We start from the raw sequence: 25,233 nt of genomic DNA, 5'->3' as shown, positions 1-25,233 counted from the left end.
CATCAGTGCACCACAATGAACAGCGCTACGATTTTGCTAGTTGAATGCATTCAATAAGCGCTACTGCGACAATATCGCGTTCAAAGTAGGACAGAGAATCTTGCCAACAGTCCTGGTGCTATCACTATACACTAAATCTGTATTCAACCCACTATTTTTATTGATTGCTCCATTTACCTCGAAGTTATACTTCTTCTGTTTAGCCAAAGAGGTACGCTGCTTTTGCCAAAAATTATCTGGCTTTATGATGAAAGCAACGTGGACCGAACGATGAAAGTGCTCATGAAGTACCTAGAATCCGAAGCAAATAAATCAATACCAAATCTGCTTATTCATTTATTCATTGAAACATAATCCTTATCATAATTTAATTCGTGTTCACCTTTAAAATCGGTTTTACAGAGTCCCACGTGGCACCTCTCATATCAACGATTACGGTAAATCGAAGTCCTCTGGCTTCATCGTTTGGAATGGCTAAAAGGTATTGAAGTAAACGACGATAATCTTCTGGTTTTGCTCGTTCTCGTCGTGATGTTGTTGGAAATACAAGAACTGGACCACCACGACGATCTCTTCCACCTGGCAAAATTGCCAAACGCTCTTCTAGCAGAGGAAGAACCTCTGCAGCACGCGTCCCATCCATTTTTTAATCTTTTAGTGTAATCTTTTTCTGAAAGAAATAATATCCTCATTAGTATTTGATTTATGATACCCAACTCAATACTAACTTAAATACCAATCGATTGAGAGTTAATAGTAATCTTCTGATTGACCATAACTATTACTTAAGATCAGGTCAAATTGATGTTTAAATCAATTATTATGTATTGATGATTCCAGTCGTTTATTCAACGTTACTGTGGTCAAGGATTTGTGGTTGAGAGTTAAGATTAATTAAAAGTACGGACAAATCTATCAAGATAACAGTGTCTATAGTTAAGCGTTGGTGAGATCACTTGTAGATCTATGTTTTTATGTACTCATAAGCTTTTTTTGCTTCTCTGTAATACTTCTCTAGCGGGAATATTAACTTCTAATGACATTGAATATGAAAGACAACTTTTCAAAGTTTGAAATTAAATTTGAATATAAATAAATTGAATAAATACTGACAAAGGAATGAAACTATTTTTGTGAAGTGTAGGGTTATGTTGAATGATAAAAAACATTGATCTGAGAGAAAGGGTGAAGCCTTAACTTGACAAAATATAACGCTTTCATTGAACGTAGCTTGAGTGGCTACAAATCAATCCTGACCGTGAAGAAAAGGGAACGCGTGCACGTCTGCAACCCTCAATTTGGAAATTAAAAAGTGGTGAGTAATAAAATTAAATGAAAATTACTGGTATGTAAGGAAATAACGATTTTTTAATGTCCAATGGTAAAATGATCATTATCAGGGGTTTCTCTAAACGTATAATATAATAGTAGATTATGATAAACAGGCGTTAGTCGCGGGCTATAGATTGTCAAAATCCCCCTTTCCCTCTCTTGTCGCGAAGTAAATTGCGTGGGAGTTGAGAATATTTTTTTTTACCTGAGTAAGTATGAATCCTGAAATCCGATGATGTTGATATTCCTTCGAGTGTAGGTGTGAGCACTCAATATTGTTGGAATAACTTTACGGATCATATTGCTCCATCGGCGGTGCAAAGTCATCAGAGCAACGCAAAAATATCATCTTCTGCCATCTTCTCCGAAACCCCAACTCCTACTGCTCTAAACCGCCGCGCTTAGTTTCTGATTTCACAATGAGAGGCAGCACTTTACTTATTCCACCGTTCCTGTGTCTTTGGAATGTGAATTCAATTCCCAATTCCAAGTTTAGTAATTGAATAATTTTCCGCGGTTAAAATGTTTATAATTTAATCAAATAAAGAATCAACAGAATTCATTGAAAAATCATATCATAAAGTCAGTTATAATATAAACAATAATTTTCAATAACATGACAAGCTCCGTGAGCACAAACCCATCAACTTTGCTACCTCTAGGTTCAAAATTCTTATCAATTTACTTGTTATTTATTTTCTAACCTTAAATTAAGAGTTTATTTAATTATTTTTTTTTTTTGTTATTTATAGAACAATAATTATTTATAGAAATATAAAAAATATTTATTTCAGAACTGGTAGACAAATGTATCGGCTCAAGGATACACATCATAATGAAAAACGACAAAGAAATCGTTGGAACGTTACTTGGGTTTGATGACTTTGTGAATATGCTTTTAGAAGATGTCACAGAAAGTGAAGCTACACCGGAAGGTCGAAGAGTAACTAAATTAGATCAAATCCTTCTTAACGGCAATAATATTACAATGGTTAGTAACTTTTTATTCTATATAAGACTTATAACTATTCTGATGATTTATTTATAAACACTGAATAATGGTTGAAAATTAAGAAATTAATAGAATTTTTTTGTTTTACAGTTGGTCCCTGGGGGTGAAATGCCGGATACATAAGATACATTTTTAATGCTGTTATAAGAACCCGAAAACTCCAAAAGTAATTGAAAATATTCTTATTAATATATGTGCTAAATTAAATATTATTATAGTTCAATATTTATAATTAATCGATTAATTGTTTTGTAGAAAATTCAGTTGATCAATAATTATATCTAATTTTGGTCTATTATCTGCGTTCACTGAACACAATTTCTTATACAGACTTTTGTACTCATTGTGACACTCATCATCAATATATTTATCTGGCTGGTTATCAAAAGGTCTTACGCCTTTTCCTGTCAGATAAAGAATTGTGTGAGGATGGCATCCGGCATAAGGAGCTTTTCTGACTAAAAGTTGCCATGCTAAAACTCCTAATGAATAAATATCCGATTTAATTGAAGGAAAAGATCCTTTGACCACTTCTGGTGCTACATATCCCGGAGTACCCTGTTAAAAATAACATAATAATTTTTATTATGTAATTTTTTTTATATTGATTCAAATGACTTACGCGTGATCCTAACAAAGCTTTGCTCTCTTCGCCAATAACGATTGAGCTTCCAAAATCAGCTAATTTAGGTTGGCCATTTGATGCTATTAAAATATTTTTCGGCTTAATATCAGCATGAATAATTCCGATCATGTGACAATAATTAAGAGCAGAACCAATGGCTCTCCACATCTCAATTCTTTCATTTCTAGTTAATCTCATTTTCTCTAGTTTATTTTGGAGCGATGTGTCACAAAGTTCCATGGTGATCATTGACCAAACAGATCCCTGCTCTATTCCAAGAACTCGAACAATATTAGGATGTCGTAAAATAGATGCTCGTTTCTCCGCTTCTACTTCAGCATCACTAAGCTTTCTTCTTTTGATGATCTTAACAGCTACCTGATCACCTTGAGAAGATTTAGGACTATAAAAATAATTATATGATGATATTTTTACGACAGTAACATATTTTACCTTTATATGAAGCCTTGTAGACTGTACCAAAACTCCCAGTACCCAAAACAGATTTTTCTTCGTCTTGAAGACCATTATTTATTATTCGTTTGCGGTTTGGCGTGTCTATACTGAATGGTAATGCCCTGTTTGTACCAACGTTTTGCACGCGAAGGTGCTTATCCGGGGCTCGAGGACTTAGACTATGTCTACCACTACAAAATAAAATTTATTTCTAAATCAATATTGGAGAATTCGAATAAGTCTAGAATTAGACTTGCCTCTTGTTTACTATATTGCTTGAATAAAAATAAATGATTTACTTTTAGTATTTTAATAACTGATTCATTTCAGAAAATTGTAGAAAACTCCTCCACTAATTCGTACTAAATTAATAATTTTCTCTGCTTTAAATTTAAATAACATACCTGGTATTACAGAAATTACTTGCTGCACGTGGTGACAAACTGCGCTTAGTTAAAGCTGAAACAACGAGACGAGGAGAAGCCATTTCAACTCGGGAATAATTTATAACCGAGTAATATACTAGGCTTTCAGAATACCATTTGTCTCATATGTTTGTTTGTTTTCTTCCCTTTCTATATATTCAAATCCTATTCTATCTCTATTTTATTAAGCTTCAAGAAGATTGGATAGGTAAATAAATATAGATTACAGTCAATTAGAGGACATTAAAATATTTATTTTCATTTTTATCTTAGGGCGTATGTCATTTGCCTAAAGCTAATTGTTATGTATAATACTGAATTTTTAATTAATTATTTACAGAAGTTGTTTATTTATAACAATTTTTAATTATAATTATAGTAATCTCTGAATATGTATATCTGTGGTATAAACAATAGTAACAGGAAAAATGAAAAAGAAATATAAATTTAATAAAATCCCATTACTTCTTTTAAAATTACTCAAAGATAAAAGTTTAAGAATATTTTGTTTTAACATTATTCCAACTTGATAGTTCTTTTTTTACTTCTAATCTACCTATTCATCTAAGTTAGTATACATTATTTAAATTATGGTGATTATTATTATTTATGATTGTTATTTGAAAAATCAACTGATATAAACAATATGTGCTGATTTTTATCTAAAATACATTCATTCATTATCAATTTAAAATAGTTCCATGAAATTTTAACAACATAATTCTATTACGCTCTTCATTATGTAGAATAATTTTACATTATAAGAATAAGAATTCGTTCTTAATTATTTATAAATAATTCTTTGTCTTGCCTGTTTTACTGTCCATTAATTATATTTAATTAAATTCAACACATGTTAACCTATTTGCTTAACTGTGTCATTCTATAAAAATATGCCCATCGTAATATATATTTCTTCAACCACCTTACTTTTGATTATAATTTTTAATAAGTACATTTCTTATGATTCGTTTTTTTCCATCATTTTCAATATATTATTTTCTTAAAATAAAATATTATTTGCCATTCATATTTTACGTGTGAATTGTTTAAAATGAAGACTGAAAATATATTTTTTAATAAACATTCCTTAAAATAGATGATTCTTAATCTTTACAATTTCTCTTTTACTTTCTTGGACCCGCGACATGATTAACACATCCATCGTTCAGGTACATTTAATCTACATTTTTTTATACCACAATCATTCATTTATTGTCCACTTTAAAAATCGTACCGAATTTTTCAGTAATTAAAACAAAAATAAGCTTCGTAAATAATTTTACATTATACATTTTAACAAAAGCATCAATAATTAATCTCTTTCGAGTAGGTTAACAAGCACCGAACTTTTTTTCATTACCATTTTCCAATAATTCCTTTTCTTGTTTTTTCAAGCTTGTAATATAAATACGATAGCAATGTAAACTATAATAAGAAAATTATCTGCAGTACCTATTCCTCTTTTAAACATCGATTCTCAATTACGTAGATGAAAGATGCACCTAAGAATAGGTTGACTTGAATTAATTTTTTTAAGATTGACATAATACAATATTCATCACATCGATCTGATATTGCTGAGGTAGCATAGTCTAAGGAGTCATGGTAATGATTGAATTCCTTAATTCAATATTTGAATATTATTACCATGACATCTGTATTATTTACCAACAATAAAATATTAAAAATTATTTAAGCACCATGATTTCGCCGGTTAAAATTCTTATTAATTCCAATGAAATGACATCTCTAAATGCTTTGCAAAATTACTAATTAGTGATCCAATTTTAAATTGATATTCATTTAAGTACTATTTACAATTTTATGACACAGGATATCGTCTTGTTTTAGTAAGACAACTATTCATATTAAGTATAATATCAATTTTTTCATCTTCATAACATGATTAAATAATTCACTTATTGATTTCATTTTATTTTATAAATGAAGTTCAGAATGGCTAATCACTAATTGACAGATTACATTCTAGAAAAGAATGTTATAAAAAATGAATGAATTTTAAAATAATAGAAACATTCTAGTTTGAGTAGAAGAATTATTCTTAATTGAAAAAATTTTCTCTTAGAGAAATTACTTTATCATCTTAAACAGATGATTTTAAGAAGATAATGTATAAGCTCAAGAATTCTAGCTTCTTGAAGAAACGTTTTCTTATAAGTAAAGATAATCAAATTACTTTGAAATGCAATTTGTATCTACAATTTTTTTTCAAACGTCTTGAGCAAAGCCTGGACGATCAGATATGAATTAAAAGAAACAATTTTAATGTTGAGAAATGAAGTCTGAATTAGATTGATAAATTTTTGTATCCCAAGTATTAATGACTGAATAGATAAGGCACAATCTAACCAGGGAGTGGTGCTTCCTCGTAGAAATCTAATTCATCTTCGACAGTTTCATGATCAGGTCCTTTACTATCGAGTGCTCGTAATTCAGCAGGAGTAAAGAATCGACTCATTTGAGCACGTAGAGGAATCATGAGAATAAGAAAGAATGGAAGCGCAAGTGCTGCTTGAGTGCTTTTAACAATCCACAAAGTAGCCAGACACAATATTTGCACCAAGGTAAAGATGTGCATTTTATAAGTTTGTACTCGTCGAACGTAGTTAGCTGTTCCATGATGTTTTACAGGCATGAAGAAGAGTTTCACTCGATCAAATAATTGAACGCCGTTGGTTGATGATATACCCATGTAGAGAAAAACTCCAAGAAGCACAGCCATGGGTACTCGACGCAACAGGGGAGCCATCAGGACACTCACTCCTACAAGAAGAGCGACAAGGAGAGCGCTAACTCGCTGCTCCTTGACCTCGACAATGTGTGGCTTGTCTCCTGGTGCGTGAGTGCGCGACATGACCGTCACTGCTGAGACATGAGTAAGAGAACGAACGGATGCAGCACAACACCAAGGTGCTCCCATTAAGCCGCAACCGACATTCATCAGACACACGACAACAATGTCCATGTGATATCCATTTCCTTTCCTCAATTTTCTTTCTTTCTTGTCAATTATAGACTCTGATATTTGTGTTTCCATGAACACAAGAATGTAAACAAGGAATGCAGGAATAACACAAGCAAAAGCCATCCAAATTGGTATTGGTTTCTCTGTTCCACTTGGTGATACGAACCAATTTCTTCCAGGGACCGTTGGAGTCAAACCTTCTGGCACAAGTAATTTTTCTGTCTTTACTTCAGCAAGGTAGTCTATTAAGACAAAGATAATGATACTGATTGGCACTCCAAAATCTCCAAATGCTCGTCTTGCACTTCTACCTAAATAATGGCTGTTTCGAAAAATACGAAGATAATAAGCACCCAAAAATGTTCCCAAACAAAGTATTGTGCACATTAATGCTGTATTGGGTTGATTGATCAATAGTCCAGCTTGATTATGGCTCGGCAAAAATTCTGTATTCATTATAGACTGATTGTAATTTATTAAATTAGTTAATTTTGCATATTCAACTATTTCTGTAGAATTCATCGTACTATTGTCTGCTCCAAAACAGTATTCAGGTAGCAATGGATTCTTTTTGAAATAATTATAAAGTTTGACAAAAGTTTCTACAATATAGAGTAATGAAATAAGACCGGTGAAAATTTCTTCTGTAAACCGAGTAAATAAACGTACAAGAACTGATCCTTCAACACATGCCACTGTCAAGGCAATTACGCCCATCCATACGCCAACGTACAATCGCATCGTCAGAAACTCAAGTTCATTTGATATACAGAAGTTGTAAAGACTTTCGTCGAATAGTAATAAAGGGCCAGTCGTGCCAATAATTACAAGAGGTTGAGTTGAGAAAAGTGCCATGATAACACCAGTCCATGAACAAGATACTAAAGTTTCAGAAATTCCTATGACGTTGTGAGTTTTGTCACTCATTAGACCTCCAAAAGTAATAGCTGCACAGAGTGCAGCAAAATACATAAATATTGCTGCAGCAATACACGATGAGTTTAAACCATCTGTAAAATCCGATAAATAAAATGAATAACGTCGTTTTATATCATTAATAAGTCCACCAAAAGGACGTCGAGTGCGACGAAGAGGATCATCGTCAGGACGTTTTTCTTCTTCTCCAGCAAGGATAGCTTTCTTTTTCGCAGCGTCACTTGTAATTGGAGGAGTTGCTATCGCAAGTGCTTTTGCTTTTCGTTTTCTAATAGCTTCACTCTTTGCCTTCAACTCATCAAATGGTAAAAGTGCTTGTCGCTCCCAGTCACCGGGAGGTAATACTATTGAATCATCTAAAAAGTCATTAATTGCTGATAAAAGCTCGCGCCTTTCAGTTGCTTTATAAGCTACTTTATGAAATGATTTATTAGCCATGAGTGTTGAAATTGATCGACCAATCTCATGATAATCTAGATCTGCATTTCGTGGACCCAATAGCGTAAACATAAAACGTACAGGAATTGTTACTTCTGTTATTGATGGCATCAATACTCCTTCTGCGAGACGAACAAAGGCAATAGTTGGTTGATCTAAGAAATCCACGGCACCAACTAAAACAATTGTCGCCTCTGCACCTGCTGGTATTCTTTTGAAAATATAATCATTGTGAGTTTTCTTTAGGTCTTCACTGCTGCTAGTATACGTCATTTCTTCTTTCATATCTATCGTTGTATGGTTATTATCCATTATTAGTCCTTGATTGGTAGGGATGATTTTTGGCTTTGCATCATTTAAATTCTGTAAAAATTCAATTCCATATTAGTTTTTATTTTATAACTTTTTTTTACATAAAAATGTAGTCTGAATACTTTTAATGATGATTTGAATTGGCAAACTAAAATTCATAAAAAGTTCTTGGTCTTTTATTTTTTAGATGAAAACATATAGTGCAAGTACGATTGATGCTTATTTTACAGTTGTTAACGTCATTGTGGCGGGAAATATAATAACGATACGGCGAGAAATGATTTGAAATAAAGAAAAGAAGAGAAATTATTATATCACATGAACAATACGAACATTTAACTAAAGAGGACTCAACTAATGCTATCATGGACTCACAGGTTTTATTAAAAGTATATATTTTGTAACTTTGAATAAACGCAGTAATAATTAAGAACATATTTCATTATTCTTAATTAATTTTCCTGCAAGTTCACGCATACTAGCAAGGTTATTTTGAATGAAACGAATGAAGGGGGAAAAATAGCAATACAATAGTGAAAGAAATAACAACAAAACGACGATTGTGTATCGGAAAACGAGTGAAAGAGATTAACGTGTTAAAGTTACATGGTTTTCAGTTCCTTCCCGCGTAGCATCTTCTTCCTCCAGCCAGACGGACTGCGGAAATAACATTGATGCTGTGAGTCATTTAATTTATAAAAATTCTAGTCGCTAAATTCATTGATTTTTCAAATACAATACTGATTAAAATATAGCATTTAAAGAATTTTTAACTATCAAAATATCCCGAGAAGTAAAAAAAATTAAATAAATAAATTTATTGGGCCAGCGAAAATTATTTGAAAATTGTCCATTCATCTATTAAAAAATTAATTTAAAAAGCTATTAAAAAATTAAATTTTTCAAATAAATAATAAAATTATTAGTGTATTTTTACCTGTAGACTTGTATAACTAGCATAGTTACGCTTTCCACCAAAGCGAAAGCCTCTGTCATGTTCATTAACATGCCGATGACGAAGCAAAAGTGCTCTCATGACAACTGGACGGTCTTCAGGAAGAATAAGCTCATCTACAACCATTTGTTCAACTACTCTATAAGCTAATCCAGGCACATCTTTCTCTTCCAAGTCCAATAACACGACACCAGTTTCTAAGCATCGTCTTAAATTGAGCAAAGAGTGAAAACTCAACGACGCTACATGAGGTCTTCCCCATCTATCAGCTCCTTCTTCTACATCTTCTTCATACTTAATCCACCTGGCCGTTTCTCTCCATTCGCGCTCTTCTCCCACCCCATGGAGTTCATCAAGTTGTACAAATACCTCATGCGGTGAGTGGTCGTACATCTTTTTAAATGTTTCATGAGGTATTCCACCTTCCTTTCTGCGACCAATTTGAATCATGGGATGGGAGGCTTTGTGCCGTCGCATACCACGAGGATCATCGCTCCTGTGGGATTCTAAATCATCGATGTCAAGTTCCTGAAGTGTACTTGCTTCCTCTGGTTGAACGCTTACTCTTCTGCCCAAAGCGCCTGTCACGTCGGGAAGTCCTGCTCCTGATCTTTTTCGCCATTGTGGATCTTCTTGCAGAGAATATTTTCGAGATTTATGATGATGTCTTCTACAAAAATAAATAGAAATAAATGAAATTAATAGATGTAAAAAAATTTGTTTCAAGAAGTTTTTATGAACAGAATATGAATTTCTTTTTATGAATAAAGAGTACTATTATTTATAAGAGCACATTGTAGAATAATTATTTAGCATTGTGTACAATTATTCATTTTGGCTGTTTCGTTGGTTAACACTTATCGAGCAAGCAATCCAAGCATGATAGATTGAAAGAAGACATGTGGTTGTAAAATATTTGAACGTATGCCAAATTCACTAACTTTTAACCCTGACAGTGATTTTTATTTAAATTTAACTAAGTTTTAGAGGCTCTTCCTTGACTTTTAAAAGACATCGAAATATTAATTATTAATATAAACCATCATTAAAAACTATCCATTCATTGCAAATTTATTCGGCACTTGATTCTTAAAAATTCTTGTGACAATTTATTAATAAAAACAGACTAAAATCTATATTTGCAATTTTTAAGCATTTAAAATAAACTAATACAGTAGTAAGTGGTGATGTGTTTTACGACAGAAGACTTATTGTATAGTTTTGCTTCATAAATAAAGATATTTATATTAACAAAAAAAATAAAGCCTACGGATATTGTCGAATTCTGCCAATACGATCGTGAGATCGGTCGTAAGTCACCGGCATAATAAATAACTACACTGCTTCCTTTAATCAATGACATCCACTGCACACCCCGAACACAACACGATTGACCTAATTAAATGACAGACTAGTCGAAGCAACGGATATGACGGTGGCTTGTGTATTGTCTGGCGCAAACGGCCACGCGAAAAACCTAATCCTGGCGAAGGGCCATGGCACCAGGCACTACCGACTCTGCACCTGAGTTCTCGTCTCAGGTCTATATCGTTCTTGAAAATAACCTTCCGATTTGTCAACCCCCTTTAAATCATAATGACAAACCGCACGAAAGCTCAGTTATCATAATTATTTCTGTGCATATTCTTCGTAATCATCGTTTCTATTTATTAACGTTAAAGGTTAATAGTGAATCACTAGATTTCTTGTACAATAGTACATTCTGTGTTAATGTTTATTATTAATCTTCATGTGAGTTGATTTATGTCTTACTTGTGATCATGGTGTTTGCTGTGATGACGCCGTACTTTTCGTTCTTCTTCACTTAAAGGTTCTTCTAGAGGTGGCACAACATCACCTTCTTCCTGGATTTTTTCAAATTGTACTCGCGGATTAACAGCTTCAAGACTGTCACTAACACTAACTGCTGCTCTTTCAGACACTGGTGCTTCGAATTCACTACTAATTGTATTTTCTTCTGATGGTGAACGTTCATCATTCGGTGGTGTCGTGATAACTCCATTATCTAAATTGTCCACATCTTGGTCGTTATTTCCATTCTGACTATTCACTGTATTCTCTTCTTCGTGATCATACTCTCCTGCCGTGCCGTCTCTAAGAAATGCCAAAGAGTATTCATCAGAAACGAAAATAAATTCTATAAATTTTCTAGTAAATCGTATGTTAACTTTATAATAAATTTCAAAAAATTCTTTTAGTGGTTTACTTACACAGAAAGGTGTCTTCGCATGGATTTGGAACGCAAACTTTTCAGTGGCATGTGTGGATGTGGATAACTTTTTTTGCGATGCTCTATTAAAAAAAAAAAGATAACAAGAAGTAATGAAGGCCTGAATGTATAATAACAAGTCAATTTCCTTTATATTATTGTTTATCATTGAATGAATATGTCATTTTTGTTATAAAACTGTCTGAATTTGAGCTATAATTCGCCTCTGAGAAGTATATAACAACTCATAATGTCATTCGCATGGCAAAAAAGTATTTGTGCGATCATAAACTGTCTGACTATTACTTATGTACCTACTATAAACAAGAATTTACGGAGATGTTTTAAGTAGTATTTTTAGATATCTGTTGAGATGTAATATGATTTGTTTCAATTATGTTATTGTTTACTTTCATTTATTTCACTTGGTAGGAATTAAATAAACTCACGATTGAAAACGTGATCGCCATATCGAGGGGGAGGACCCCGATCACGATCTCGGTCGGAGCCAGAGGATTCGTATGTTGATCCAAGTCGGGCTACGTTGAATTTTTCTTCAGTGTCCATAGCAAAGACCTTCTCCATCTCCTCGTCCAACTCCGGGCTCGCTTCCGTGCCATGTCCATCGAACTATATGAAATATATTTTTTAATTATATTACTGATAATAATATTAGTGTATCTAACTTATTACAATATCAATGTAATAAATAATTAGCTAATTATTAATAAATATAAAGAGCAACTCTCCTAGATGATGCTTTTGAAATTATAAAAAAGAGTTTTCAAATAAATAAAATATAAAATGCAAATGATGAACGTCTAGACAATCGAAATAAAAAATACAATAAAAATCAATAGTGTATTTTCTTATATTTATCATTGTTAGTCAATATAATACAAATGTACATTATATTATTCAGAATTCTATTATTGAATTTCTAAAGAAATCTATTGCAATAAGATTGACAATCGTTGCTTTCTTATTATTCAATCTATTATGAATGATGAGTGTTCAGTATGTATACTTTTAATTACTATCCTTTGATATTCTTTTAAGAATTTTCATACGACCGAATATTAAAAAGCTAATGAAAAGACTATGATTTTCTTCAATAATAAAAAATTGCATAATTTATTAAATACAGATTAAAAATAACTTGATTATAATATTTTTGAAGAATAATGAAAATAATATAAATCATTTATTCTAAACGATACATGTTATTTCTTTATGATTTCTTTTATAAATATTTGATCATTTCGGTTGGTATTTCCCTTTTCTAATATATAATAACATATTTCCATTGATAAATATAATAATCTATTATAGATATAGAAGAATAAATAATATAGACAAGGTATACACACTTCGAACAACTAGTAAAAGCAAGATGTAATAATATCAAGGTATTTACATAAGCGTTGCGCTCATGATTTTATCCTCCAATAAAAATAATTGATCATTCAATTGAATTTAGTGAACAAATCAATTGTTAATGTATATATAAGATAAAAATAAAAGTAATGATTAAAAAGTCTAAAATTAAATTCCTTTAATATTTATGATCTTAGAAGTCATTTTGTTGACAACTCAAATATCAGTAATCAGAGTAAATTTAATTAAAGGATCTAGTTGTTATTTAATTCAAAAGATGATTAGTGAGTAATTGCAATCCAATAAATGGTTGTAAATTACTATTAAAAAACTACGAGAAAAAAGTGTTAAATAATAAATCATGAGAAGAATTTATTTTCTGTGAAAAATTGCAAACACTTCAACTTTAGATTCCTATAAAAATCGAATGGAGTTGAAAGGCATAAAATTGCACCAAAAAAAAAAAAAAATTGATATCTAAACTATTTCAAACTATATTTATTGCAAACATTACGGGCAATTTTTTATGGAGAATATTCGAAATCATTCGGATTTATTTCTCTTAGAGGATACCTAAGGTTTTGAAATACAAACCTCGAATTTATAGAAGATACACAGTTGAAGTCATTAAAAGGAACTCAAGAATAAGATTTTTTCAGTCTGAAAATAAAATTAATTACCTACAAGTATTAGAGTAGTCATTAAATTATGTATCAACTACTCTCTATTATAAATCCTCATTTCTCAAGTTTCACGATGTGCTATTTCATTTAAAAAAATATTAAAGTAAAGAATAAAATGATGAAATGAAAAATCCAATAATTCTTTACACTGAAAGAATATTTATAAATAATTAATTTATTCAATAAAATATTATTTATAAATTATGTGAAAAGTGTTTCTAACAATCACGTTCTAAATCCATCAATCAGCTATTTAAATAATATTTGAAAAAAAAACGTCTAAAAAAATTGGAGTATTTTTAAAAAAAATTCGTCAAGTCTTCTTCAACTCTTTTTCACCACTGCAGAGCTTAACACTTACGTTTGTATGTAATCCTCAAGAAAAACGATTACGACGAGCTTGGGACGAGAGTATTATTTTACTACGTCACAATCCAATAACAAAACAACTCATATAATTGACCTAGAGACGGTGGACAGCGTACTCGACTAATAGATGAATGAACCGGCCCATAAAACCATCACAAGTCTTCTCACTTAAAAAAGAAGAATCAATCAAAATGATAAAACACATGACACACCTGATGGGACGTTCGAAGTGAACGTCTTAACCATCAGAATACTTTTACCCGCGCTTTTTGGAGCAAGGACTTCCCAGAGGAATTTCCACTGGCTTCGGGCATAGCATCCCGGGCTCTAGTGGTTCAAGAGCTTGAAAGCTGTTGGAGCAGACCCGCAAGTTGTGGCGCAGTACGCGCGTGCTTACCCACTGCTTGCTAGTTTGCTCACGAGCAAAATGGGTCGATAGATTGTCGTATACTTTCTATAGATGCAGCATGAGCCTCTTTTCTATAAATTGCCCTTATTTATCCATCAGCAAGGAAACGTCTACTTCCGCTTCAGAAATTAACTTCATTTTTCTGCACGAAGTTGAGCAGTATTTAATTTCCCCTTGACTTTTTTATACATGTTTAGATTCAAAAAGCAGTGTGTTTTTAATGAAAATTGTAATTTAGATGAAAGTTTTTCTGAAGAAATTGTTTAGTAAAGTTACAGATGATAACATATAAGCTTTTGAAAATAATAACTTTATAGATTTTATCAAGCCTGAGCTAAAAATAAATTTCATGGGTTGGTGTTTTCGATGAAAAAAGATCATTCGACTATCAACAGTGTCTGAAACAGAAGTTTCTATGAAATCACTCAAGTATTCTAGATTTTCTAGCTTTCCATTTGTTTTAATTTATCAATGACATTAGATGGCATTTATCTCACCTACACCTTTGGTCAAGAAAAAGTTATCTAGGGATTGAAAATTTAATATATAAAAAGTTAAGTCCAAAGAATTTATTTAACTTTGTTTCCAAATAATTTTACTAGTGAAAATTGGGTTACTCGTCACATAAACTTTAATATAACTTCGAATGTAACAGATATTGTTCCAATAAAACTTGAATAAATTTAAGTTTCTTAAATAAATTTCAATATAATTCAACTTACATTTATTTAAGTTGAACAAATCTTCAAGTAAAAAGAATTAATTTGTTATTGAACTTGTCATGTGATAGTAAATATATTGGTAATGATCATCATCAAGTACCTACTCTAGAAATTAAACCGCAATGGATATCTAATTTTACTACGAGAGTTGCCCTATTGATCACGATCCCCCAGCCCTTGGTATAAATTTAATCGATGGACAGAAATAGACTAATAGACGATATTTACTAGAACATTAATTTAATTAACATGTAATAGATCATTTTTGCAAACTGCTTTTGACTTGTTTCTAAAATTATATCCAATGTAATTAATCACTTAGTTACACAACAACCAGTTTGATATGAATTAAACCTAGTACACATCAACTGTGATATTTAATATTACCATCAGACAATCCAAAGCTTATTATTTTCACGGAAGATTGGATTTAAAAAAAATGCATAGAGCAGAGAATCGAGTGTACGTAGGTAGACTTAGTGTGTAAAGACTCTTTACACGTGACAGGTAAATCAAGGGTTGGTGTACGATATATGTCTAGGCCTAGGTCATTGTAGAGGATTTATCGACTAGTTCACAGCGACGGCGCATTTGGATATTTTTTTCCGAAATATACTTTCCATGCAGTTTTTACATCGAGATTTTTCTGTTCATGGCCTTGAATCTTCCGGAACAAGCTGATCATTGATTTATAACGCAAGGTTAAACATCTCCCTAATTCAATAAATCAGTATAATCATAACAATAATAATGATTATAACAAAAATGTGATATAATGATTTTAGAAATTAACCAATTGCTTTTATTATTTTTAGATTTATATCTTTCTCTTTTGATTTACGCTCAAGATCTATTTTTAGCTGACATTTATAAAGAGAAAAATTAATTGAAAATTTCTGCATCAACTTCAACATTTTCTCAATTTCAACAAATTTTTACTTTTTTTAAATTACATTTTTTTTATTTGAAATAATAATCAACTCACGTAGTTGATTTCAATGATGAGATGATTTTATTTCTCTTAAGCTGTCTTGTTTACTATTACCAAGAGTTTGTACACATAACTTAAAAACAAGTTTTCCTTTCTATTCAGGTACACACCTTTCAAGACTTGTTTAACGGCAGATAAAATGTAAATTTTACCTTGAACTTGGATGCAACTCTACAGAAATTCTAAACTTGAATAATGTGATGGTTGAATAAAGCATCTATGTTGTTATGAACATCATTATATATCAAACAAATCATAACTGTATCTAAAAACATCGATATGATTGAAGATGCTAAGAAGAATATTTTCTTTGATATTTTTTCTAAAAGCGATATTCCATTAGAGTGTATTCTTCTCTGGAATAATGAAAATGCTTGATCTTAGCTCTAGGAAACATGAAAATTGCCTCGAGGCAGATCAAAGCCTTAGTCATCTCCGATCAGGGAATTTTCCATACAATTTATATTAGATCATGTGGTACAGCTTTGGGGAATTATCGTTTTTCTTTAACAGAATAATGATTCAGCAGTTTTCCTTTCACATTAAGAGCATAATTCTTAAGTCAATTATTGAATGGTTGACAGTTAGATAAATATCTTTAGTAAAAGTTGATTAAACTCAATTTATAGTTAACTTGAATTCATTGTTTTAAATGAATGTCAGTTTGAAAGTCATTTTGCATTAGTACTTGGAAAACTAATGATTACATTAATAAGATTGAATGTACTTTCAACAAAATCCAATTCACATTAGATTAAGACTCTATTTCGTTGAGTTTCCGGTTTTCTTTAACGACATTTACTTGTTAAATTTCTCATTTATATTCCACGCCGATTAAATCAATTTCCTATATCTCAATGAAACCTTGTTCAACTTTGTATTAAAAACAAAGAAAACAAAAAGAAGTTTTTCATCAACTTGAGCGTTAAAGTTTTTACTCAGTGTCATGTTCTACTTATGAATAAAACTTTTTCTGTAAGTTTTCTTTTATGCAACTGAAGGATATTTGAAATTGATTTACAACAGAAAACTGTGTCTCAAGTTGAATAACTTATGTTAATTATAAAATAAAAATTATTTGAATGATTATAGTTATTATGTTGTTTGTGTAGATTTATTTTGATGACTAACATCATGTAAGACCATTATCACTCCCTAATACTGTTCATTAACTTTTCAGATTGATATTCTATGAGAAATCTATTTCACTAAAAGACTTCCGGTACTTGCTTAACAAGTTCTTAAATCTAATAATACTTCGATCATTTAAATTTCATCGTAAAGCGAAATAGTTTTTTTCGTTGTGAAGTACTTTTTTTTTTTTTAAATTGGAGTAGGTCCAAGAATAATATTCACACCTCATCTAAAAAAAATACAAAATTAGTTTTGAAAAAAACTGCTTCTCATATTTCTATTATAGTCTAACTGATGAGTCTTCATAACTCATTATTGCTTCTGCTAGAAAATTTTCTCAATTAAGAACTTTAATAAGCACTGAGAAGCTATCATGTTACGTAAAGAAAGGGAAAAATGTGAAAAATAATATTCCTTACACCAATAAAATAATTAACTTACCAACTTGTGATTGAATAAAAAAAAAAAAAAATAGAAGAAAATCTTTAGATAGAAATGAAGTGAATGTTTTCAACTTAATAAATACAAGATATCATTGTTGGACAATAAATAAATCGTAAAATAATTTCTCTGATTGGAATTAAATGCCAGCGTAACACCATGAATGTGACATGGATAGAAATAAACGAAAAGAGACGGCCTCGTAGACTGATTGGCCTGATTGCTGATGGTCACCAGTCAATAACCATTTGACATCGTAAATATTATGACGATGATGTTTGGAATCTTACACCTAACAGTATAAAATGAATATAGAACTATCATAATGAGATAAATACTTCTAATTCTATTCATATCTAACAAATAAAAAAAAAAATATCTACTTTTTAATGTCTTTCTTAATAACAAAAATTATTCATCATAATAACTTTGAAACTAAATGACAATATAGTTATTTCAGACGAAATGTGATCAGTTCATATTCATAACTCATGATATCAATAACTAAAACAATTAAAATATTTTACCATCATGATATGTCATTAAAAATCGTTTTTTAAAAATACATACAAATAATAAAAATCCACTTCAAAGTGCTTTTCTGTTCAAGTACTTTAATAAAAGTGGGTGGATATTATTAAATGAGTTATAAACGTTGATCAATATGATAACCTTCACTTAAAAAGCCAAAAAAAAACATTTTTTTAGCTTTAAGCTTTTCCGTAAATATATAAATCCCAAAGTAAACAGAAGATCATGTCTGTCCAGACCTTCTAATCTCTCAATCAAGTCACGCACTGGGGATTTTATCAATCCAAGAGCAAATAGGTGGTTAATCTCCAATAATCATAGTGCGAGATATTACTAATAGAACGTATATCAACTATAATAAACAACAAAGACTTTTAAAAGTTCCTAAATATTCTGATAGAGAATTATTATTGAATTGCAATATGAATAAGTAGAATGATTAAAGTTTTTATGACATAATAAAAAACAAACATTTGCAGAAGACGTTGATCATCAGCTTCTATATTCATTCAGCCTCGGAGAATACATTGCACATATATTCTCTCATGTAATCTCCTGGACAATGAGATAACAATGACAAGTTAAACAACACATCATGGATTATGTAAAATCATTTTTTTATAGTTGCAAACTTCAACGTCTACTGACAAACTTATGCTGTATTTATGTTTGACAAGTACTTACGGATGATCTCTTTCTAAATCCAAGGAATGAGAGTTTTCTCTTATATGCAGATTTCTTTGTATCATCCATGTCTAATGACCTTGAAAGCAGTAGTCTTGATTGAGGACGTAGTAATTCTTCCTTTCACGTCAGCTTACGGCTTTTTCCTTGGTGCTCGGCCAATTCTCAAACGGGATGGCGATGTCCACATGTGGAGAAGACGTTTCGATGTTAGCTCCGTTCTGCCGGCTACTGTAACAAATAACCAACTGATTTTAAAACCAACCAATATCGACAACGAATCAACTATGACAGTAAGCATAAAGCTGTCTAGCTTGAGGTTCTACTCTATGTTAGACCGATCGAAATAGCTATAATACTAGATAACAGCAGTTTGGACTTATAGATATTCATTAATTTTTTTTAATATTTCTTACTATTTTTTTCAAAATTTTGTTATAATAAATAAATTATATGAATTCCCAGAACATTTAAATCTCCTCAACTTTAATCTTTCAAAGTAATTATGGTGATAATGAGCACCAATTTGTGTAATTATTTCCAATTATCTTGGTTTACAATTTTGAAATAATTTTTGACTAATATTAAAAGATTATTCTAATATTTCCATTAGTAAAATTACCTCAACTAAGCATGAACGACCTCTATCACATTTTATTAATAATGAACATTTCTTGAAGGAAAGCTTTGCTACTTATTTCTTCATTTATGGCTCTTCTTTTCATTTAAAAGTTAAGTGATATTTAATTTGCCCATTTAATTGCACAAATACTTTTTTATCAAGAACACTTTTTATTACCGGTAAACACAAAAATAGCTGAGTAAATTGAAACTAATTGCATTTAAATATAATAATTATGGATCGATGCCACTGTAGCATTCGATTAGTATTCAATTTGCAGACTATCAGAATAACTAATTAATTTAAAAATAAAAACAAGTAAATTTATTACACTTATACGATTCTTTTGACTGATTGCAACGAAATAAGCTCGATTAAGATGCACACTTGATACTTTATACTCAAAACGGTAAGACACATGTGTACATAACAAAAGTTCAACATTGTCCTTGTGTCAAAATTCTCCTTTTGTCATGGTCTGTACATTGCAACTGTCAGTTGGTTTTTACATTTAATAACATATTCATGAACTGAAATACAAACAAATGGTACTCGAAATATAGTATTTTTAATATAATTATTAAACAATCATTTCAAGTACAATTTAAAATGATCTATCTTAACTTTGATAATTTATGAAAATTTAATTATTATGATAAGGAAGTTGAAGGAGTCATTTGATCATATCTGATACTCTTGAGGTTCTAGATAAAAACTTATGACTCTACATAGTATAACTCAAAACGATGAAATAAAAAATAATGCAGTATAACAAATAAAAGAGTCTCATAATTGGCATAAGCTGCAGAAGTTTTATAAGAAACTAGGTCAAAAATCTCTCTACATGGGTCGTTTTTAACCTTGTGCCAGAAGGATCCAAACTAATTTCCATTCCTTTCTCTTTTCTTATACTTAAAAGAAAGAATTAATATCTAGATGTTATATTTTATTCGGTTTATCAATCAATCTTCCAGAGAGATCCAACTCACTACCATCACAAATAAAAGCATACATTATTTCAATAAGCTTTTTTAAATCATCATAATTATATAATTGTATATACATTAATTGGATATAATACATTATAAATATTTAATTATATCATACACAAATTTGTTAATATTACTGAATTGGTAATCACGTACACCTGAAATTGCGTAACAAGAGACCGAAAAGATACAAAGAATAATGATAAGGTTCAAGTGATATTTAATATAATTGAAAGACCCTTAGTAAGTGAAGAGATCTCATGAGATTTAAATAACTTAATGAGAGGTTGAAAGAATAGAGAAAGAAAATACGATAAAAAAACGTTTTTCTTTCCTGTTTGATTTAGCAAATAAAAGAACTGAAAGAGTCAACAACGTTTCTAGATTAAAGAGTACATTACAAGAGTTTTTATTTCAGCTATGCCATGGTATAGATGAATAAAAATAATAGTGTGGCAATGTAACTATTTAATTGAGCCAATTAACGCATGTGACTGGCTGCTAAATGATTATCACAATTAGTAAGTTTGACCAATGAATGTCAAATAAAAGAAAACAAGAAAATTTGTTTTCTCTTGAATTAAGTATTCAATATATATTTCTTTGATTTTAATTTATTGATCTTAAAATTATTCAATTGAATTTTTTATATATGTTAATGACATAATAATTTGATGAATTTTTTAATAATTTTTTTAGGCATTCCAAATATTTTGAATTCTCTAGACAGTTCAAAAGTATTCAATGTTTTTAGACATAAAGATTAATAACACAAGTCTGCAAATTTAGAGTTTTAAAATGTTACTTATATTATGTAATATGCTTATTTCTACTCATGAATACTAAATTATTTATGTCAGCACAAAATTTTATCATATAAAAAAGTTTAATATAAAATTCCTAAAGCTAAATTTTTAGAGTAAATCTTTAGCTTTATGACACAAGACAGTATTTTCAAACATTATTTGAATACTTTAACAATAAATAAGTCAAACTGACAAATAACATACTAGAAATAAATTCCACATGTGATTATTGATATCAATCTTTAGACTACTTTCATTGTTATCACGCTAGAAACTTAAAAGTTTCAATTAAGCTTAATAACAGAGAAGCTTTAATCTAATGCTAGCAAAATACAATAATTCAGTATAAAATTGACACGAGTAAAATTCCAAAATTGACTTAAACAATACACGATTAGTGTCAATACAGGTGTCGGTTTACAACCATCATAATTAATTTAACATTCATACAACATGAATATTGATTTAAAGAATGATAAATTGCTCAGTGAATGCAAAGTTAAATTAGTTTTCAAGAAATAATAAATATTTGATTGCGAAAAATATCTACAACATACAACTGACTTTACTTTTTATTTAATTAACTTTAAATAATAAATGTACCAATTACATAATCTATTGTCAGCTAAAGATAAACATAAAAGCAAAGGTGAGTCTTATTGTGAACAATTTAATATTGAAGACATAACATTCTGTGATAAATAGCATAGCAATATATTCACGGTCAAAGCTTGTAAATAGAACGACCATTTAATTTTTATGCGATTCAGAATTGAAATTTGATAAGCTTAAATTTTTATTATGATCATACCATATATAATTCTTTTGAATAATTTCAATTTTGTTATCTTCATTCAATAAAATTTTATTGATAAGATTTAACTTTTCTTAATTCTTCATCAATTGACAGCTTATGCTTAAATAAACGCCTCTTTTTTTTGTTGAAACTCTCCTATTCTATTTTTATAAATCGTGTCGTGATGATTCATCTAAAAAAACTGCAAAGTGGGAATCGTGCGATAAGTAATCCATTATGCATATATTATTTCATGCAAATGAAGTGATAATGAACTTTATTACAGTTATAATATTTAATAATAAATTCAATTATTTCATCAATAATTCATTGCTGAATTTATGAGTCTGATCTTAAAATTATAGCATCAAAATCAAGCTTTGAAATGTTTAAAAATAAAGTTCAGAAAATTATGTAGAAACAGATGGTGGAAAAGTTCCAAGTCTATTTGGTGACCGTTTATGTTTAACAATAAACCGAGGTGCACGTCATACCACCAGAGGTTATCTGGCATAACAGTCTAAATGCTTCAAAATTACAATATAGCATTTCAATATTTTATATACGCCCACTAGTAGCTAGATCAACAAATTAAGCAATTATTGCTACGATAAATTTATAAAAACTTACATCAATTAACGGATTTAATAACCAAATCAGCTGCAAAATACGTTCAAATATTCATTGAGTTGCTATGAGTGTAATAAAGCAATGAATTATTGTGGTACTTCAATTCTTTTGTTAATAAATAAAAAACTTGAAGAATTGTATGTCAGGTTCACTTGCCATAATATGATTCTATTGATCGACTAATAAAGGATAAAATAACATTTTTCATACACGCCTGCATATCGATCTTCCATGTCTTCTGCTCAATTTTGTTAGTTGCAACCTTGGTGATACAATTGCATTTTTTCTTCATTTACTATTCATCTTGATCCATTCTATTCAATACAAAAATTACTTGATGTTTTTAAATGAAAATACAAAATTATCACATAAATCCTATGAAGGTTCTAGAATTATTTATTCATAAATTTTGAATATGAAATAAAGTATTATTATATCACAAGCAAGTATAAGAAAAACTTTCATTTTTTGATGCATTTAATTATGCCTATGTGATTATTTATTTAAATATTATTCAGATTTCTACTATTCAATCTGTTTCTTTGAATAAAACATACACTGAATAAAACTTTTTAACAAGTTTATTCACCTTTTCTAGTGAACTTATAAAAGTAGTAGTGAAAAAGGTACACTATGGTACAGAAAAAACGTAAACTTCTATCAGGCCTATTACCTATTACCCACAACTGTATGATAACTTAAAACACGCAAGTGTAAGGTGTTTAAAAATATATCCTTTTATTTCTGAACTCGCGTGAAAGCTCTCGTGACTGTCAGACGGCGGTCAATAATTCCCATTAACGAGCCCAAACGAAAAATGTTTTTTCTAAAAACAGATTGTAACTAAAAAACTGTCATTGACAAATGTTTAACATTTACTCCATAATTTTAACATTAAAAAACGGAAAAACAAAATAAGTATAATTAATTACAACCGTAAATCAATTTATTATCAATTTACAAATAATAAAAATATAAGAACATCATTTCGTCTGGATTTTAAACTGTATGTTATATATGTCTTTTGTTTACATTGTTTGAGAATCATCAACATGTGTTGTATTGATTATTATCGATAATATCATAACATAACAATGAGCCACATGTGAATTTCTGGTAAAACAAGAAAGTTCGGATTTATTTTTAAAAAAAATTATGTTTGAATATATTTTTTTCTTTCACTACTTCTGAATTATGTTAAATGATTAATATTTTCATCTTGCACTCACAAAAACTCAACAGGTTTGATAGATTTTATTATTTAGCATCAAACAATTTGTATTGTATGAATAACCTTAAAATCAATTTTACTCACCAATTGATTGAAAACCCGTGAAAAAGATATCCCAGTAATGTTTCGTAATGTCAGCGATTTTCGGTTGATCCAAAATACGTTTTATATACAATTTAATGAATGTCTCATATTTTGTATTGTAAAAATATACTTGGAGGATGTACACATTGTACGCACAGGTGATACAGGAAAAAATGATGATGGTAATATAGTATCTTAGAAAGGGAGCTTCACCAAGAAAGAACGTTAATAAAAGGAAAAAGGAGTAAAACGGTCGAAGAGAAACAACGGTAATGCGTGCCACTACCAACGGTTGACTGTGCTTGACTGCTATATATCTCCAATACATTCGAACCCAGTAGTTATGATTTTAACTTCTCTCTCTATCTTTTCTTTCTCCGAATAAATGTCCGCAAAGCCAGCCGGTTGCTTAGTAATCTACGGAAGTTTATTCAGTTTTTTATGCCGGCTTATGACTTGACTTTTCGGCGGGCACAATGACGTTTGACATGCAATTCACACAGTCAAATTTGCAGTACTGCCAATTTATCTTTTCGTACTATGGTTGGCAGCACTATCTTACGAATTTCCGGACTTCGATTGTCAATATTATCACCATCGTTTTTTAATATTCGTGTAATAGATAAGATAACAATAGAAATAGGTAAAAAATATCTCTATTATTGTTAAACAAACAATAAAAAAAAGAAAATTTGCGCATTAATTGTTGAGAAGACTTCAATTTCATTTTATGGTAATTAATATTTACTTTTTTAAAAGCATAATTACCTTTTTAGTCTTGTAATTGTATAATTCTATAGTCTTTCAATATTATTAATAGTATACTTATAATCATGAAAATTACAATACAAAAAAAAATACCATTCAGAAATTGAATCTTATTGTTATAATATATCCTTATGATTCTTTTTATAATCAATTATAGTGCTGATAATTTCAATGGAGCTGAAAATATTGATTTATTTTTCAACATTTTTTTTTTAAATAAGTATTACAGTATAATTAAAAACTATAATGACAATTC

At 30.0% G+C, this 25,233-nt stretch overlaps 4 protein-coding genes across 11 annotated transcripts in view; 1 reads left to right on the top strand and 3 right to left on the bottom strand.

Moving 5' to 3' along the window:
* trio (trio Rho guanine nucleotide exchange factor) overlaps positions 1-1,752 on the bottom strand; it is a 30,213-nt gene extending 28,461 nt beyond the window's left edge. The window contains exons 1-3 of one of the 2 annotated variants that reach the window (XM_035082962.1): positions 1,538-1,752; positions 383-670; positions 178-291 (exon numbers count right to left, since the gene is read on the bottom strand). In XM_035082962.1, the coding sequence (XP_034938853.1) occupies positions 178-291; positions 383-643 (375 nt within the window). In that variant the 5' untranslated portion in view covers positions 644-670; positions 1,538-1,752. The remainder of the gene's footprint in view (positions 1-177; positions 292-382; positions 671-1,537) is intronic. The other variant, XM_035082961.1, reaches the window with a different exon arrangement.
* Positions 1,753-1,804: 52 nt separating this feature from the next.
* On the top strand, positions 1,805-4,172 carry LOC118066710 (U6 snRNA-associated Sm-like protein LSm5). Of its 3 annotated transcripts, none has more exons than XM_035082984.1 (4): positions 1,805-1,994; positions 2,127-2,323; positions 2,435-2,510; positions 3,842-4,172. In XM_035082984.1, the coding sequence occupies exons 1-3, from the start codon at positions 1,949-1,951 to the stop codon at positions 2,465-2,467; spliced, it is 276 nt and encodes a 91-aa protein (XP_034938875.1). In that variant the 5' UTR covers positions 1,805-1,948; the 3' UTR covers positions 2,468-2,510; positions 3,842-4,172. The 3 variants fall into 3 exon arrangements, with proteins under 3 accessions (XP_034938875.1, XP_034938874.1, XP_034938873.1); XM_035082983.1 differs by lacking the exon at positions 3,842-4,172 and adding an exon at positions 2,600-2,732; XM_035082982.1 differs by lacking the exon at positions 3,842-4,172 and having other exon boundaries at positions 2,435-2,608.
* LOC118066709 (serine/threonine-protein kinase mos-like) lies at positions 2,402-3,953 on the bottom strand. Its single transcript, XM_035082981.1, has 4 exons — positions 3,830-3,953; positions 3,423-3,616; positions 2,967-3,355; positions 2,402-2,902 (listed from the first exon to the last, which is right to left on the bottom strand). Exons 1-4 carry the CDS (start codon positions 3,910-3,912, stop codon positions 2,585-2,587), a joined length of 984 nt encoding a protein of 327 aa, XP_034938872.1. The 5' UTR covers positions 3,913-3,953; the 3' UTR covers positions 2,402-2,584.
* Positions 4,173-4,243: 71 nt separating the features above from the next.
* Positions 4,244-24,897, bottom strand: Ae2 (Anion exchanger 2). 5 transcript variants are annotated; one of them, XM_035082976.1, is made up of 9 exons: positions 24,210-24,897; positions 23,105-23,208; positions 19,052-19,282; positions 12,160-12,340; positions 11,712-11,793; positions 11,254-11,595; positions 9,463-10,150; positions 9,132-9,182; positions 4,245-8,576 (listed from the first exon to the last, which is right to left on the bottom strand). In XM_035082976.1, exons 3-9 carry the CDS (start codon positions 19,118-19,120, stop codon positions 6,219-6,221), a joined length of 3,771 nt encoding a protein of 1,256 aa, XP_034938867.1. In that variant the 5' UTR covers positions 19,121-19,282; positions 23,105-23,208; positions 24,210-24,897; the 3' UTR covers positions 4,245-6,218. The 5 variants fall into 5 exon arrangements, with proteins under 5 accessions (XP_034938870.1, XP_034938867.1, XP_034938865.1 ...); XM_035082974.1 differs by lacking the exon at positions 23,105-23,208; XM_035082975.1 differs by lacking the exon at positions 23,105-23,208 and having other exon boundaries at positions 19,052-19,279.
* Between the last annotated feature and the right edge of the window lie 336 nt (positions 24,898-25,233).

This window comes from Chelonus insularis, unplaced genomic scaffold (assembly GCF_013357705.1).
Source record: "Chelonus insularis isolate UGA/USDA-ARS -01 unplaced genomic scaffold, ASM1335770v1 contig_352_pilon, whole genome shotgun sequence".
Taxonomy (NCBI): domain Eukaryota; kingdom Metazoa; phylum Arthropoda; class Insecta; order Hymenoptera; family Braconidae; genus Chelonus; species Chelonus insularis.
This window is presented reverse-complemented; position numbering and strand designations above follow the sequence as displayed.